The sequence below is a fragment of the Leucoraja erinacea genome, chromosome 8, assembly GCF_028641065.1.
Source record: "Leucoraja erinacea ecotype New England chromosome 8, Leri_hhj_1, whole genome shotgun sequence".
NCBI classification, from domain to species: domain Eukaryota; kingdom Metazoa; phylum Chordata; class Chondrichthyes; order Rajiformes; family Rajidae; genus Leucoraja; species Leucoraja erinaceus.
Genome location: NC_073384.1, coordinates 44,688,669 through 44,707,769, shown reverse-complemented (window position 1 = coordinate 44,707,769; position 19,101 = coordinate 44,688,669). Strand labels below are relative to the sequence as shown.

The following is a 19,101-nucleotide window of genomic DNA, read 5'->3' as shown; positions in this document are numbered from 1 at the left end:
ACAGTACTTACTGTACCTGCGCCCCTCCGCGAGGTTGGGGATTCCCCTTCGTTCGGTGATTCCCTTACAGTCGCTATCTTCGGGAGTTTGCAGTAGCGCTAATGCATTTAAATGCGTTAGCAGCTCGCTACTTACATTGATTTCTGCAGATTCTTTGATACAGGTGAGAAATACTATATTTGAAGATTTTCTGTTGTGCCGCTGGCAAAATGTCGCTGCAGATAGGCACCATCTTTTTCGGAGTTTGTACAACAGTCTATTGCACTTTATCTGTTTATTTATGTGTGTGTGTATATATTTTTATATTCTATGGTATATGGACACACTGATCTGATCTGTATTTATGCCTACAATATTCAGTTGTGCTGCAGCAAGCAAGCATTTCATTGTCCTATCTGGGGCACATGTCAATAAACTCTCTTGACTTGAAGTTCAATAACCGGAATGCCAATTTTTTCTTCTTTAGCAGTTTTCTCTTGATTCTATGTGATATTTTGTCCTTCATTTGATCCCCTCATTGTTCTTAGCTTCAACAGTGAATCAGACATTCCATGGCCACGACATCCAGCTGGCACTTGTTATTTAGCATGTGATACATCTTCAGAGCAATCCCTTATTAGCCACCTGTTGACAGGAAGCAATCCTCTGAATCTGCCATTTTAATAATATTATGTGATGATTCTGAGGGAATTCTTGAGCAAGTGAATAGGTACTCTGTTCTTAGCTTTACAAAAAGACAATTATGCACATTGCTAAATAATTATTGGGAAATTTGTTAATTTCTAACAATGACAAGCCTATGTTAATTATTTAAAATAAAACAACAGTAAAGTTACAGTGCAGAGGCATGGTGTTCTTTCAAGAGTGAAGCGTGTATATTTGTGACATGCACTGGATATGAATTGGAACAATGAAATTCTTCTTTACAGGCACATTAGATGCAACAAAATTATAAATATGCAGCGTGATCAGTTATTCTAAGTAAACTAGACCACGATAGTTTAATTTTAGTTTCAATTTAGAGATACAGCTTGAATGCATGCCCTTCAGCTTACTAAGCCCACGCCGACCATCGATCACCTATTCACATTAGTTCTATATTATCCCACTTTATTATGCCACTTTCTCATCCACTTCCTATACACTTATACACAAGGGACAACTTTATAGAGGCTAATTGGCCAATAAAACCTGACGTTTTTGGGGATGTAGGAGAAAACCACAGCACATGGAGGAAACCCATGCGACCACAAGGAGAAAACATGGACAGCAATCAAACACAGGTCTCTGGTGCTGTGAGGTAGCTGCTCTGCCAGCTGTACCATTGTGCCGCCCTAGTTCCACCACCTGTGTAAAACCAAAATAACTAGAGCAGTCATAGTAATGGTCTGTAGTAGTTTGATGCTGAGGTGTTGTGTATAGGGTGCTTCAGGAATCTAATGGTTGAATGGAAGAAGCTGTTCTTCATCTTGCAGGTAATGATCCTCTGGCTCCTGTACCATCTTTCTGATGGTTATAGCAAGAAGAGAGTATGGTCAAGATGGTTTGTGTCTTTGATGATATTGGGGCTGCCTTCATGAGACAGGGCTTCCTGGAGATCCTTTTGATGGTGGGGCTGTCGGTACCCCTGTTGGACCAGGCAAAGTCCACCACTTTTGAATATCTGAACCAGGCCATGATGCCACCAGTCGATATGCTCTCCACTCAACACTTGTAGAGGTTCAATAGAGTATTAGCAGATGCTGAACCAGTGCAAAATTTCCGCAGACTTCTGCGTCAAATGATAATCTGTGAATTATCTGCGAAAGCGAATCTGATGAATAATGTTTTCACACAAAGGGTAGTGGATGTCTGGAACAGCTAGATAGATACATGGATAGAACAAGTTTAGAGAGATATGGACCCAATGCAAGCAGGTGGAACTAGTGTAGCTAGGACATGTTGGCCGGTGTGGGCAAGTTGGGCCGATGGGACTGTTTCCACACTGTACCACTCTATGATATATGCTTGTGTTTCTAATTGACAGCACCACCTTCCATTCTAAAACTACCAACATATTGATTCTGTTCTCTCTCTCTCACTCTGCACATCTTTGGGATGTGAAAGAAAACCAAAGAAATCAGGCGAAAACCCACCGAGTCACAGAGAGAATGTGCAAACTCCAACACTTGACAGCACCTCAGGTCAAGACTGAACCCAGAACTCTGATGCTGTGAGGCAGTGTCACTACTAAACTAGCCTTAGCCTAAGTGTACTGTCCTTACTTGACCTGTTAATGGAAAGCATATTATTAACTCCTAATTAGAACACCAGTCTCAACTGGTCCCTAATGTGTGTAGGATAGTGCTAGTGTATGGGGTGATCGTTGGTCGGCATGGACACGGTGGGCCAAAGGGTCTGTTTCTGCGCTGTATCTCAAAAGTCTAATTGGGGAAATCATCATGAGCTTCTTCTCCTAGGCACTGTCCGGTGACTCCTATTGACAATGGGTGACAGCAGAGGTTCACAAGATACTGGGGTAAATTAGCGGGTCAGGCAGCATCTCTGGAGAACAGAAATGGGTGACGTACTTCAGTTTGAATGAGCGCTGGAGTAACTCAGCACTTGCTTCAGTAACTCAGTTCCCTAACCTATTAAATCCAGCACTTGTGTCATTTTGTGTAAACCAGCACAGTCCTTGTATTGTACGACAGAGGTTTGCTTAATTGAGATGCCCCGCATATGATGAACAGATGGTAGACAAAAATGCTGGAGAAACTCAGCGGGTGAGGCAGCAACTATGGAGAGAAGGAATAGGCGACGTTTCGGGTCGAGACCCTTCTACCCTTCTTTAGACTGTTGTCGGGGGGGGGGGGGGGGGGGGGGGGGGGGAAAGAAAGGATGAGACGGAGACAGTAGGCTTGTGGGAGAGCTGGGAAGGGGAGGGGAAGGAGGGAGAAAGCAAGGACTACCTGAAATTGGAGAGGTCAATGTTCATGACGCTGGGGTGTAAACTACCCAAGCGAAATATGAGGTGCTGTTCCTTCAATTTGCGCTGGGCCTCACTCTGGCAATGGAGGAGGCCCAGGACAGAAAGGTCGGATTCGGAATGGGAGGGGGAGTTGAAGTGCTGAGCCACCGGGAGATCAGGTTGGTTATTGCGAACTAAGCGGAGATGTTGGGCGAAGCGATCGCCAAGCCTGCGCTTGGTCTCACCAATGTAGAGAAGTTGACACCTGGAACAGCGGATGCAGCTGATGAGGTTGGAGGAGGTGCAGGTGAACCTCTGCCTCACCTGGAAAAGACTGCTTCGGGTTCTTGGATGGAGTCGAGGGGGGAGGTAAAGCGACAAGTGTAGCATTTCCTGCGGTTGCAAGGGAAAGTACCAGGGGAGGGGGTGGTTTGGTGGGAAGGGACGAATTGACCAGGGAGTTATGGAGGGAACGGTCTCTGCGGAAAGCAGAAAGGGGAGGAGATGGGAAGATGTGGCCAGTGGTGGGATCCCGTTGGAGGTGGCGAAAATGTCGGAGGATTATATGTTGCATGTGACGGCTGATAGGGTGGAAGGTGAGGACAAGGGGAACTCTGTCCTTGTTACGAGTAGGGGGATGAGGAGTGAGTGGAGCTGCGGGATATAGAGGAGACCTTGATGAGAACCTCATCTATAATAGAAGAGGGGAACCCCCGTTCCCTAAAGAATGTAGACATCTCAGATGTCCTGATCTGGAACACCTCATCCTGGGTGCGGATGCGGCGTAGACGAAGGAATTGGGAGTAGGGGATAGAATCCTTACAGGAAGCAGGGAGGGAAGAAGTATAGTCCAGATAGCCATTTCCAGCATCTGCAGCTCTTTCTTAAACAAATATGATGAACAGATGGTGAGGTGCAAGTTGCTGGAGTACAATTAACACCTGTGGAAATAAGGCCGGCAAAGAACTGACAACTGAATTGGAGAAAATTGCTTGGGGGGTAATATGTTGTTTACAGAACGAGAAATTAAACCGAGAAATCAAACTACTTTGCACATTATGTATGGAAAACTGTGTGCTTTCATTCTAGGCCTTTAATTGCAAACGTGGAATTAATCTACAGTAGTATCTCCATTGTAGATTATTGTGGTCACAGAGTCATGCAGTGTGGAAACAGGCCATTCAGCCCAACTTGCCCATGCTGACCAACTTACCATATCTACACCCCCATCCCATCAGCCTGATTTTGGCCTATATCCCTTTAAACCCACCGTATCCATGTATCTGTCTAAATGTTTCTTAAACATTGCGATAGTCCCTGCCTCAACTACCTCCTCCGGCAGCTTATTCCATACACCCACCACCCTTTGTGTAAAAAAGTTACCCTTCAGTCTCCCATTAAATCTTCCCTCCCTCACCTTAAATGAAAGTCCCCTGGTTCTCACTTTCCCCTACTCCGGACAAAAGACTCTGCATGTTTACCCAATTTATTCCTCTCATGATTTTGTACACAAAATGGTGGGCTAAGTGCTCTTAGGAACTTCCCTAGCCACCCAGTACTGATTTATTTGTAAACGATATGGGTTCTGTAAAGTTACGAGGCATTGGATTCATCAGAGTTCAGGAGGCCAGTGTAACGAAATATAATTTTATCTGTTCTTTTGGATAGCCATTAAAATCGGGATATAAAGGAGCTCAGATCAACAACAGAATAAATCTTTCTGGGGGGTGGGGGGTTGTGGTTAATGTTCATGAGCACATACACTGTCCAATTTGTTTCTCTTCCTGATAAAACGTATTGACATTAATGCTATTTTAACAGTTCCAGTTCTGCCGTCATAATTTCTGACCTAGCATAAAAAATAAAATGTCAAGAAATCGGCCAGCAGATGGCATAATTATATTGTAAAACAAAGAATGAGCCGTACTGTTGAAATAACCAAACCTATATCAGAGTAGCAGGCACTGTGAATATTGTGTAGAGATGAGATATGTAATAGTCAAGCGGAGAGTGTTGTACTCTTGTTAAGCTGCTTGGTTTCATCTATCAAGCATAAATCTCATGTCAATATGTTTCTTCCTTCAGTGTTTAGAACGAGCAATGAAGTTTGCATTTGACGAATTCCACCTGTGGTATCAGTTGGCACTTTCATTGGTGGCTAGTGGGAAGGTAAGAACTCGATTTGCATTATAGCTGCCATACATTCCTTTCTTCATATTAATGCTACCTTTGAATCGTGTAAATGTACTGTTAAAGTTTTATATAAAATCATTGCTGAAGGAATTTTGGTATCCTGGGACAAATCTTTTGTGTGTATCTAAAGTTAAAGAATAGCCTTTTATTTAATTAATCCATAATTTTTCCACTCCCCTTTTAGTTGTCTTTCATTCTTTCCCATGTTAACACATACACTTTGCCTATGGGAAGTAGATTGGAATGAACAGGATTGCTCCAGTAATCTCAGATGGATTGCTTTCTCCAAACCCTCTTAACTGTCCAAATTATGATTTAAAAGTGCTAGGATCTTTTAACTTTCAAAGCAATTTATGTATACAATTAACATTGCATAATTGTTGCCTAATTTAATGTCAAATTACTGAGAGTTACCTACCATCTATAGTGGGCATTATGTGTACCATTTGCATGTTATGGTGTGCATTGATTACCAACATGCGTTAGAATTTTGCATTGGAATAATTACCAAGTACTCTTCAAAAATATTTAATTAGCTGTATAGTGCAACAAAATGACCCGAGGCTGTGTAAATAAATGAAGTATCTTTCTTTATATTCACAAGATGCATTACTGATGTTTTATGCTGTCTGTTTAGTGTACTAATGGAACAAGCTTTTTTTTTTAATATGATGTGTTCACACAGTTAATCTGTACACATGATATTATTATATTGCTTAGTATGCTGTAAAGGTTGTTATTCAGACAAGAGGCCTGTGACGTGGTGTGCCTCAGGGACCAATGATGGGTCCATTGCTGTTTGTGGTTTATATCAACAATTTGGATTAGAATGTAGAAGGCATGATTAGTAAATTTTCAGATAATTCAAAAGTGGGTGATGCTTATCAAAAATTGCAGCAGATCATTTTGATATTTTTGATCATTTTGGTATGTGGGTTGAGGAATGGTTAATATACTCCTATTGCAGATATGTACAAGACATTGCATTTTGGGGAGTCAAACCAGGGCAGGATATTCACAGTGAATGGCAAGGCCCTGGGAAGTGTTGTAGAGCAGAAGGATCTGGGAGTGCAGGTGCATAGTTCCTGAAAAATTGTGCCACAAGTAGATAGGGTGTCATGAAGGCTTTTGGGTCATTAGCCTTCATTAGTCAGGGTATTGAATAGAGAAGTTGGGAGACCGCATTTGGAATATTATGTTCAGTTTTGGTACCCTGTTATAGAATGGTTGTTGATAAGTTAGAAACAGTGCAGAGAAGAATAATGAGGATGTTGCCAGGACTTGAGGGCCTGAGCTAGAGGGAGACACTGGGCAGGCTATGACTAAATTGCAGCAGGATCTTGATCGGTTGGGCAGGTGGGTTGAAGAATGGTTGATGGAAATTAATACACAGAAATGTGAGGTGTTGTATTTTGGGAGCATTTACTTGGGCAGTACCTGCGCAGTAAACAGTAGGGCCCTGGGGAGTGATGTAGAGCTTAGGGAACTGGGAGTACAAGTACACAGTTTGGTAAAAGTGGCAGCATAGGTAGATTGAGAGGTCAAAAAGGTTTTTTGTCACATTGGCCTTCATATGTCAGAGCATTGAGTATAGAAGTCGGGATTATGTTGCAGTTGTATAAAACGTTTAATAGGGCCGCATTTAGAATATTGTGTTCAGTTTTGGGCACCATGTTATACGAACGATGTTGTCAAGCTGGAAAGGATGTAGAAAGGATTGACGAGGATGTTGTCGGGACACGAGAGAAGGAGCTATAGGGAGAGGTTGAGTAGGCTAGGACTCTATTCCTTGGAGCACAGGAGGATGAGGGGTGATCTTATAGAGGTGTACAAAATCATGAAAGGAATAGATTGGGTAGACAGGCAGAGTCTCTTCCCCAGAGTGGGTGAGTCGAGAACTAGAGGACATAGGTTTCAGGTGAGGGGGATAAGATTTAGTAGGAACATGGGGTAATTTTTTCACACAAAGGGTGGCGAGTGTATGGAACAAGCTGCTGGAGGAGGTAGTTGAGGCAGGTACTATCGCAACATTTCAGAAACATTTAGACAGTTACATAGATGGGACAGGGTTAGAGGGATATGGGCCAAATATAGGTCAGTGGGATTAGTGTAGATGGGACATATTGGCTGGTGTGGACTTGGGCTGATGGACCTGTTTCCATCCTGTAAGACTCCATTACTATAAGTTTAAGGCAAGAGAGGAAAAATGTAATAGTAACCTGGGGAGCAACCTTTTCACAGACGCTGGTGGATATGTGAAAAGCACTGCCAGTGGAGGTAGTTGATCCAGGTACTATAACGCCATTTTAAAGACATTTGAACAGGTACATGGATGGGAGAGGGCATGGGACAAATTTGGGTGGGTGGGTGTTACTAGTGTGGATGGGCATCTTGGTCGGCATGGGAAAGTTGGGCCCAAGGGCCTGATTCCGTGCTGTGCGACTGTGACTAATTCCAAATATGTATCATTAGCAACACTGCCGAGAATCAGAACGCGATTTGCAATAATCAACCGTTACACTGTATGAGCGATGTGACGCCATAAATCTTCCTGCTTTGTGCCTCTCTAATCACGTTAAAATTGGTTAACGATGGCCACGTAGCCCATCTTAGCCTATAAATTTCAACTCCATCTTCAAAGCAGAATACTGAAAATACTCTGCACACCAGGCAGCATCTGCATTGATGATATCGTTTCAGATTGATAACCTTTCATCTTAACTAGGAAATGTTAGAAATCAAGCATGTGTTATGTTGCAGAAAGGGGAAGAGAGAATTATGAGTAAATATATGTAGCGAGGTGATTTATACCGCTGATAGACACAAAATGCTGGAGTAACTCAGCGGGTCAGGCAGCATTAATTTAGAAAAGGAATAGGTGACATTTTGGGCCAAGACTCTTCTTCAGGCTGAGAGTCAGGGGAGAAGGAAACTAGAGGTATGAAAAGGTACAGAAAAAATCAGAGCCTGAGCAAATTAGAGCAGAGTGAATAAATCTGTATCCTGTAAGGGAAGAAGGAGGAGAAAAAATAAATGAGCATCCTCTCAGTGCTGAGCTCTTGGATATCAGTCAATCTCCAGCATTTAAAGGAAAGAAGGGTGAGCTTTTGCAAGATGATTGCTGTGTCAAGGAAGTCACGTCAGTCATTTCCAGAGATGTAGCGAGGTTTTATTTTGCTTTAACTTTCTTGTTCGTTTTGATTGAATTGCAGAATAGCTTTGATATCACGCGAGCATATGTTCAGGATTAAAGACTGGTAATGTGAAAGTGCAGGAATATTATGACCTCATTAAATTTGAGGATGAAAAAGGGAATTAAAGGGGTGCGCACAAGTAAAGAGGAGAAGTAAAGGAAAGAGGTATATTAATCTGATTGATTGGGGAGGGGAGAGGAAATGGAAGAGTGATGAGGATGGGGAGTGAAAGGAGGGATGGTATAAAGTTGAAAGAAACAGTAGAAATCTCTGAAACATTGGCTAGATATTTTGTTTATCTGCTATATAGGAGGAGCTGCAAGGGCAAGCTAGGGAACCCCAGGCCGGTGAGCCTAACATAATTGGTGGAAAAATTACTGGTGATGATTCTGAGAGACAGGAGCTGCCAGGATTTGGAAAGGCAAGGACTGATTAGGGATAGCCATGGGTTTGTGTGTAAGAAATCATGTCTCACAAACTTGACTGTGTTTTTGTAAAAGGTGACAAAGAGGATTGACGAGAGACCACTTAGAGGGCGGCACAGTGGTGCAGCGATAGATTTGCTGTGTTACAGTGCCAGAGACGTGGGTTCGATCGTGAATAAGGCTGCACGGAGTTTGTTTGTTCTACTTGTGATCTTGTGGGTTTTCTCCGGCAGCTCTGGTTTCCTCCCACACTCCAAATACGTACTGGTTTGTAGGTTAATTGGCTTCAGTAAAATTGTAAATTGTCCCTAATGTGTAGGTTAGTGTTGATGTACAGGGGTGATTGCTGGCCGGCGCAGGCTCGGTGGGTCAAAGGGCCTGTTTCCGCGCTGTAACTCGAAAGTAAAGTCTAAAGAGAGCAGGACGTTTGCTGTTTGAATTTAGCAAGCTCTTGGACAAGGTCCCATGTTGGAGGCTGGTCCGGAAGATTGCGATCCAGGGTGAACTAGTCAATTGGATTCAAAATGAGCAGGACTGAAGATTAATCAGACTGAAGAAGGTTCTTGCCCCAAACGGCACCCATTCCTTCTCTCCAGAGATGCTGCCAGTCCTGCTGTTACTCCAGCATTTTGTGTCTATCTTCAAGAGCTCGAGGGCATATTATTAAGGTGAGAGGGGGAAGATTGAATAGGAAATTGGATAGGAGAGGTTTAAAAGACAGACAAATGAGACCAGCCCAGGTCGACAACTTATTTGGCATGGACGAGTTGGGCCAAAGGGTCTTGTCCCACAGTGTATAGCTCTATGTATCTATGATCATGACTGTCCACTCTCATTCACAAGCTACTGGTATGTGAGCATGCAAATAAAAAAGTGTGTCCAACATTCATTATCCTGGTGGTAACCAATGCCTTCAGCTGAGGAGAGAATTGAAAGTAATAGATAGAGTCATACAGTATGGAAATAGGTCCTTCAGCCTAACTTGCCCACATCGACTGACATGCCCCATCTACACTAGTCCCACCTGCCTGTGTTGGGTCCATAACCCTCTAAACCTATCGTAACCATGTACCTGTTGAAATGTTTCTTAAACCTTGTGATAGTACCTCCACTGGCAGCTCATTTCATATACCAACCACCTATTGTGTAAAAAAAAGATGACTAGTTTCTTTGTTTCCTGACATGCAGCACTAAGAATTGTAGTATGACTACTTCTTCCAAATATGTTCCAAGGAATGCTAATCCATATACCTTATATATACACTAAACCATATACACTTTGATATACAGTGGAAACATCACACAATTGATCCCGAGTCCTGATCCAGGGTGCCAACCCAAATCATCGACATACATGTGTAAGAAGGAATGGCAGGTGCTGGTTTAAACCGAAGATAGACACTAAAATGCTGGAGGAACTCAGCAGGACAGGCAGCATCTCTGGAGAGAAGGAATGGGTGACGTTTCGAGTCGAGACCCTTCTTCAGACCCAGATACTGTGTTGTAACATTAAAATGAAGCTTGTAGCAAGAGAGATGAAACTGAAGGAGGATTGAATTAGAATAAGAAAGAAAACTGCGTCTTGCGGGTCGAGACCTTCAGACTGAAAGTCTCGGGAAAGCATCGACATATGCCTTTTGCTTCCACAGATGCTGTTTAGCCCACTGAATCCAGTTCTGTTTCCAAGATTCCGGCATCAGTATTTTGTGTACAAAATTTATATTAGACAATAGACAATAGGTGAGGGGTAGGCCATTCGGCCCTTCGAGCCAGCACCGCCATTCAACGTGATCATGGCTGATCATCCCCAATCAGAACCCTGTTCCTGCCATCTCCCCATATCCCCTGACTCCGCTATCTTTAAGAGCCCTATCGAGCTCTTCTTGAAAGTATCCAGAGAACCGGCCTCCACCGCCCTTTGAGGCAGAGAATTCCACAGACTCAAAACTCTCTGTGAGAAAAAGTGTTTCCTCGTCTCCGTTCTAAATGGCTTACTCCTTATTCTTAAATGTGGCCCCTGGTTCTGGACTCCCCCAACATCGGGAACATGTTTCCTGCCTCTAGCTTGTCCAAACCCTTAACAATCTTATATGTTTCAATAAGATACCCTCTCATCCTTCTAAACTCCAGTGTACAAGCCCAGCCGCTCCATTCTCTCAGCATATGACAGTCCCGCCATCCTGGGAATTAACCTTGTAAACCTATGCTGTACTCCCTCAATAGCAAGAATGTCCTTCCTCAAATTAGGGGACCAAAACTGCACACAATACTCCAGGTGTGGTCTCACTAGGGCCCTGTACAACTGCAGAAGGATCTATTTGCTCCTATACTCAACTCCTCTTGTTATAAAGGCCAACATGCCATTCGCGTTTCTTCACTGCCTGCTGTACCTGCATGCTTACTTTCATAGGCTCGAAGGGCCGAATGGGCTACTCCTGCACCTATTTTCTATAGACTGATGAACAAGGACCCCCAGATCCTGTTGTACTTCCCCTTTTCCCAACTTGACACCATTTAAATAATAATCTGCCTTACTGATTTTGCTACCAAAGTGGATAACCTCACATTTATCCACATTAAACTGCATCTGTCATGCATCTGCCCACTCCCCCCCTGTCCAAGTCACCCTGCATTCTCATAGCATCCTCCTCACCGTTCACACTGCCACCCAGCTTTGTGTCATCTGCAAATTTGCTAATGTTACTTTGAATCCCTTCATCCAAATCATTGATGTATATTGTAAATAGCTGCGGTCCCAGCACCGAGCTTGCGGTACCCCACTAGTCACTGCCTGCCATTCTGAAAGGGACCCGTTAATCCCTACTCTTTGTTTCCTGTCTGCCAACCAATTTTCTATCCATGTCAACACTCATTCCCCAATACCATGTGCCCTAATTTTGCCCACTAATCTCCTATGTGGGTTGTTATTGTATGGATAAATGTCAGAAAGTGAAAGATTTTTCTAAAGGAGTCAATCCAGATGCCTTGTACCAGCCATGTGTTAAATTTTGTTCGATATTAACATATAGATTATCAATAATAATGGGTTTGCTTGATGTATTCAATGTTTCTAACTATCCTAATAAAACTTGCAGTCTTTAGGTGATCCAATACCGTGAAATAATATATCCACACTGCCTCTTTAAATTGTAATTCTGCTGATTGCAGTCATGACACTTGAGTACATTTTCCAAAATGACTATAATATTTTCCTCTGGTGAACATGTATCCTAAAATTACATTATCTTGCATTAACAAGCAGCTAGAGGGAATGAGCTAAAGATGTTTTCTGAATGATGACCTGAATTTTGCTCGACATGATATTAACTTTGCAGTAGGTTAAGATGCATTTTGGGTATTTTCAGCAGTTGAAGTACATTTGTTGCGCAAAAATCATTAACAGGTAATTAAATATATATCAGAAATCCTAAGACACTTCATAATTTTGCACAAAATGCTGGAGTAATTCAGTCTGAAGAAGGGTCCTGACCCGAAACGTCAGCTATCCATTTTCTCCCGAGATGCTGTCTGACCCGCTGAGTTACTCCATCATTTTGTGCCTAGGCAATGTTTTGAGTTGGAACTGTTCTTCAGACTGAAAGTAGAAGTGAGGGGGAGGGGAATAGAGGGCAGAACAAATCAGGGCCAGCAACAGATGACCTCAGGATGGGTGGAGTCCATAATGGCCCATTGTTGACTGGGGAAGGTGAGATAACAAGAGGGATACAAGGATGTGACCAGTAGAACTGGTAGGACAACTGAAGGGGGGGGGGGGGGGGTGTGCGCTGCCCCTCCAATTTGCACGTGGACTCACTCTGACAGCAGAGGAGGCCTAGGACATTAGGTCAGTTTGGGAATGGGGAAGGGATTTAAAATGTTTGGCAACCAGGAGATCGTGTAGGCCCACCAACCCTGAGTGACTGATGACTGAGCTGCCAGCCCACCAGCCCCGAGTGACTGAGCTGCCAGCCCACCAGGCCTGAGTGACTGAGCTGCCAGCCCAAGAATCCATTCGGCCAACAATGTCCATACTAGCCCTCTGTAAACCAGTCCCTTCGGCCCACAACACCCATACTAGCGTTCCAGAAAGCCCTCCCCACTGGCCACCAATATTGGAATTGGTGGAATATTGGAAGGTGGAATATTGCGTTGGGGGACCAGCCCTCCCGTGTGAACAAGGGATCCAACGGGACCCACAGTCTAGTATGACAATAAAACACTCTTAACTGTTGATTCTCTTGTAATACTTTGGAAAGAGAATCACTTTAGGACATCAGGCCATCCTAGCTGTAAATGGATCCCTGATTAGATGGATTAATTTATTTTCCACCTTTTGGCTATAAAAGTTTCACATTTAATTCTATAGCAATTACATTTCTGGGTATAGGATGAACATCTCCAGTTCTTAATCAGTTTTTTTTTAGTTTCAAGATACTGAGCGGAAACAGGTCCTTCGGCCCACCGAGTCCGCGCCGACCAGCGATCCCCGCACATTAACACTATCCTACACACACTAGGACAATTTACAATTATACCAATCCAATTAACCTACAAACCTGTACGTTTTTGGAATGTGGGAGGAAACTGAAGATCTCGGAGAAAACCCACGCGGTCACGGGGAGAATGTACAAACTCTGTACAGACAGCACCCGTAGTCGGGATCGAACCCGAGTCTCCGGCACTGTAAGCGCTGTAAAGGGCCTGTCCCACTTAGGCGTCATTTACGTGTCATTTACGCAACACCATTTATGTGTCACGATACACGACACGTGCGTCGTGACGCGCATGTGATGCGCGCATGGCACGTGGTGAGGCGTAGTGGCGTAGGCCGTGACGCGCGGTTGCGCGCGGCACCCGAGGATTTTGGGATTCACAAAATCTTCCCATGCCACCTGCGTGACGCGCAAATGACGCCCAAGTGGGACAGGCCCTTTAGGCAGCAACTCTACTGCTGCACAACCATGCCGCCCCTAAGTGTTTTCATTTTGGATATTGTCATTACCTCTTTTTAAAGAAGTCAAACCACTTTAACATATTATAATTAAACGTTAGCAGCCTCTCATTTCTGTCTATCACTCCAACTTTTTTTTGGAATATTTTGACTGGAGTATTGCTGTGATTGTTTGTGAACCTGGCTTGAAGCAGCCAGTTCTGTTACCTCAAAAAATCCCAGTAATTTACAATTCTAGTGAATTACTGTAGGATAAGTCATTGCAATTTAGCGCTTAGTTCAACTGGAGAAAATCCTTGTTAGCTGATCAGATTATGTCATTAGTAATAATTATTTATATCTCAGATTTCCACAGGGGTTATCCCAATTCCTAATGTTTGCAGAGTAATTGGAACATCCCTGGGGAATTACTTCATAAAATATTGATTATTTAAGTACTATCACAATCTTGAAGAAACATTTAGATAGGTACATGGATATGAAAGGTTTAGAGGAATATGGGCTAAATTTGGGCAGGTGGGAATAGTATTGTTGGGACATATTGGTCAGCATGGGCAAGTTGGGCCGAAGGGTCTGTTTCCATGCTGTATGACTCTATTTCATTGAGGGTTCTATGAATTTGCGACTGAGTTTATGGCCAAAGTTTAGGAAATTCAAAAAGATGTTAACCACGACTTTTAATTTCCTATATACCACAGGTGAGACTGGCCCATTATTCCTGTGGAATATAATGCTTGTCGGAGCAAGGAAGAGCTCTGGCCTCTAATCACTTAGTCATCTGTTTTAATCCTGGGCTAGAAAATGAGGAAAATCACTCTTTTGGATTAACGATAGGAAAAATATTCAGGAATCCTATTGCCATACGTTTCTACTTGTTAAAATGTGTATGTGTAATCAAATGAGGAAGTCAGTTAGGCATGACACGGATATTTCTGTGCCTAATTCCACTCATCTGCCTCTGACCAATAATTGTATAATGACGACTGTGCAGGCACAAATACGGAGGATAGCAATTTGGACAAAGCGCACCAAAGAACTGCTATTAATTGTGAAAGATATACCCATATGATTCATCCACAGCAGGAAGGAAAGGAAAATGAAAGAAAAATAAACTAGGAATACAAATACATCCAATTATAGAATGACTATAATGGGTGGCACAGTGGTGCAGCTGCAGAGTTACTGCTTTGCAGAGCCAGAGACCCAGGTTTGAACTGGGGGTGCTGCCTGTATGGAGTTTGTACGTTCTCCGTGTGTCTGCATGGGTTTTCTCTGGGTGTTCCAGTTTCCTCCTACATTCCAAAGACGTACAGGTTTGTAGGTTAATTGACTTCTGTAAATTGTCCCCAGAGTGTAGGATAGAACTAGTGTACAGGGTGATTGTTGGTCAACGTGGACTCGGTGGGCCGAAGGGCATGTTTCCATGATGTATCTCTAAACTAAACTCAACAAAACTAACTAGCCTGTTTTTTATTTTTTGCTTGTTACTAATATGCATTGTGACAAATGTCACTCTTTGGATAGTTATTACTTTCCAACAGTTAATAGTGGTTATTAGCACTCAGATATACATTTTGTGGCTTAAAAACATTCCTTCTTGAATAATGTGAAACTAAATTCTGAAAGTTATCAAAATATGCTAATGAAAATAAATAATTTTAGATTATTATCTGGTTTAATTTTTAGTTCATGTGGGCTGTGTCTGCTCTCAGAGAATGTGCAAAGCTCCATCCTAATGATCCAAGCATACCACTCATGGCTGCCAAGGTCTGCATTGGATCTCTACACTGGGTAAGTGTATCCTTTTCCTAATCCTATTATGTATTGCAGATCAGTAGCTAGAGACAGGAAACGAATGTGGTTGCAGTGAAGAAGCCAGTTCCAGTATTGAGGCCTTACATGGACCTGACTCGTTACACAAACTATTCCAGGTTAAAAAATAACACAAAGTGCTGGAGTAACTCAACTGGTCAGGCAGCATCTCTGGACAACATGAATAGGTGACGTTTCGGGTCAGGACTGATTGTGCTGGGAAAGCAGGAAGAGAGATGGGGACATGACAAAGTCTGCCAAGTGATAGGTGGATACAGGTGGGGGGGGGGGGGGGGGGGGGGGCAGGGTCGATTGGCAGATAGTTGGACAAAGGCCAGCATTTAAAATAACAATTTGTGAGATAAGAATAGAAGAGGTAAGAATTGTAAAGCCAGGGGAAGGGATATAGGTGGAATGGGGAGGGGAGAAATGGTGCATATCCAGGTGGGGCAGGGAAAAGAGGGGGGGGGGGGGGGGAGTGTTTGTAGGTTAGAACCAAAAATTGGAGAATTTATTAATCATTAGATTGTAAGCTACCCACACGGAATGTGAGGTGCTGTTCCTCCAGTTTGCATGTGGTCTCACTCTGGCAATAGAGAAAGTCAATGACAGAAAGGTCTGTATGTGGAGGGGGTTGCTAATGATCACCATACAATAGACCCAACTGGCCTTGGCAGGATTACCTTGAAGAAACTCGACAGCGGAGTAGTAAATTGCAGACACAAAAGACAGCAGATGAGGAAATCTGAAACAAAAGCAATCCAGATGAAGGGTCACAACCCGACACGTCGGTTGTCCATTATCTTCCATTGATGCTGCTCAACTTGCTGAGTTCCTCCAACAGATTGATTGGTGCTCCTGCACCATTGGATCTGTCCCAAGTGTCAATGAGTCCTTTGCAGGGTTTTGACCCGAAACGCAAACCAACGTCTTTTGCCTCCATTGAGCTCTTCCAGCCTTCTCTTTGTTATTCACAATTAGATTCTGCCTGGATCTTCCCTCAGTTCCTGTTGTACTCATTAATTCCCCTCAATCATTTACCTGGCCACCAGACAAAATATTAGCCTGCCTACTTTAATAACTTTTAGATGCTTGATGCTGAGTAGTCATTTTGATATACAGAATTTTCAGCAGAATTGATTATGTTAAATACCTGGAACTGTTAACAGTTTACTTATTATTCTGATTGGTATTGCTAAGATGCCAAAGAGAAGTGTGGTAATTGTGTTGTGTCAGAATGCCTTGAATTATTTTACTTCAATTAAACATTTAGATCTAGTAACTTAAACGCTAGTAAATATCATGATACTAACCTAACTATGTACATTTACATTATGTGTTATGATTATATAGAAACATAGAAAATAGATCCAAGAGCAGGCCATTTGGCCTTTCGAGCCAGCACTGCCATTCAATATGATCATGGCTGATCATCCAAAATCAGTACCCTGTTCCTGCTTTATCCCCATATCCCTTGATTCCGTTAGCCCAAAGAGTTATATCTAACTCTTTCTTGAATACATCCAGTGAATTGGCCTCCACTCCCTTCTGTGGCAGAGAATTCCACAGATTCACAACTCTCTGGGTGAAAATTGCATTAGTAAGTATGCAGATGATACTAAGATAGGTGGGGTTGTGGATAATGAAGTAGATTTTCAAAGTCTACAGAGAGATTTATGCCAGTTGGAAGAGTGGGCTGAAAGATGGCAGATGGAGTTTAATGCTGATAAGTGTGAGGTGCTACATCTTGGCAGGACAAATCAAAATAGGACGTACATGGTAAATGGTAGGGAATTGAAGAATGCAGGTGAACAGAGGGATCTGGGAATAACTGTGCACAGTTCCCTGAAAGTGGAATCTCATGTAGATAGGGTGGTAAAGAAAGCTTTTGGTGTGTGCTGGCCTTTATAAATCAGAGCATTGAGTATAGAAGTTGGGATGTAATGTTAAAATTGTACAAGGCATTGGTGAGGCCAATTCTGGAGTATGGTGTACAATTTTGGTCGCCTAATTATAGGAAGGATGTCAACAAAATAGAGAGAGTACAGAGGAGATTTACTAGAATGTTGCCTGGGTTTCAGCAACTAAGTTACAGAGAAAGGTTGAACAAGTTAGGGCTTTATTCTTTGGAGTGCAGAAGGTTAAGGGGGGACTTGATAGAGGTCTTTAAAATGATGAGAGGGATAGACAGAGTTGACGTGGATAAGCTTTTCCCACTGAGAGTAGGGAAGATTCAAACAAGGGGACATGACTTGAGAATTAAGGGACAGAAGTTTAGGGGTAACATGAGGGGGAACTTCTTTACTCAGAGAGTGGTGGCTGTGTGGAATGAGCTTCCAGTGAAGGTGGTGGAGGCAGGTTCGTTTTTATCATTTAAAAATAAATTGGATAGTTATATGGACGGGAAAGGAATGGAGGGTTATGGTCTGAGCGCAGGTATATGGGACTAGGGGAGAACACGTGTTCGGCACTGACTAGAAGGGGCGAGATGGCCTGTTTCCGTGCTGTAATGTTTATATGGTTATATTATATGGTTATAAAAGGTTTTTCCTCATCTCAGTACTAAATGGCCGACCCCTTATTCTTAAACTGTGACCCCCTCGGTCTGGACTCCACCAACATCGGGAACATTTTTCCTGCATCTAGCCTGCCAATCCCATAGGAGTTTTATATGTTTCCATAAGATACCCCCTCATCCTTCTAAATTCCAGTGAATATAAGCCCAGTCGATCCATTCTTTCATCATATGTCAGTCCCGCCATCCCGGGAATTAAACTGGTGAACCTAGGCTGCACTCCCTCATAACAAGAATGTCCTTCCTCACATTAGGAAACTAAAACTGCACACAATACTCCAGGTGTGGTCTCACCAGGGCCTGTACAACTGCAGTAGGACCTCCTTGCTCCAATACTCAAATCCTTTCTCTATGAAGGCCAACATGCCATTTGCTTTCTTCACTGCCTGATGTACCTGCATGCTTATTTTCAGACGTTTCTGTGAGTGAGAAATTGTTTTCAGCAGTGTGCATTTTATTCTGGCCCAACAATTGCCTTTGGGGTTTTTAACATGCTGTGCACATCTCTGTGAGGATAGCATGGTTGGATGGAGTGGTAGCACATCTTCCAACATAAGCATTCACTCACAAGAGCAAAACATAAAGCGCTGGAGGAACTCAGCGGGACTGGCAGCATCTGTGGAGGGAATCGGGCAGGCGACATTTCGGGTCAGGACCCTTCTTCAGACTGATTGCAGTTTGGGAAAATAAGTTGCAAAAGAGATGTGAGGGCAGAACAAAACCTGCCAATTAATAGGTGAATGCAGGCAAGGGGGGGTTAGATTGTCAATGGTTTAGGTTTATATTGTCATCTATGCCGAGGTGCAATGAAATGGTTTGTTTTGCATGCCATCCAATGAAGTCAGATAAGCACAAGAGTTGCAGGGCAAGGTCTATTATCTGCAATGAGGTATAGGGGATTTGGACTATACCCTAGCTTATGGAAGGTCTGTTCAGAAGCCTGATAATAGAGACTGCTTCTGAGACTGATGGTGCGCATTTTCAAGCTTCTGAATCTTCTG

The 19,101-nt window shown here is 43.1% G+C and overlaps 1 protein-coding gene across 3 annotated transcripts in view; it reads left to right on the top strand.

Annotated features, from left to right (window-relative positions):
- The window catches only part of LOC129699642 (tetratricopeptide repeat protein 7A-like), a 199,024-nt gene that overhangs the window by 62,672 nt on the left and 117,251 nt on the right, over positions 1 to 19,101 (top strand). For all 3 annotated transcript variants that reach the window (XM_055639614.1, XM_055639613.1, XM_055639615.1), the window contains 2 exons: positions 5,036 to 5,119; positions 15,400 to 15,504. In XM_055639614.1, coding sequence (XP_055495589.1) covers positions 5,036 to 5,119; positions 15,400 to 15,504 — 189 coding nt within the window. The remainder of the gene's footprint in view (positions 1 to 5,035; positions 5,120 to 15,399; positions 15,505 to 19,101) is intronic.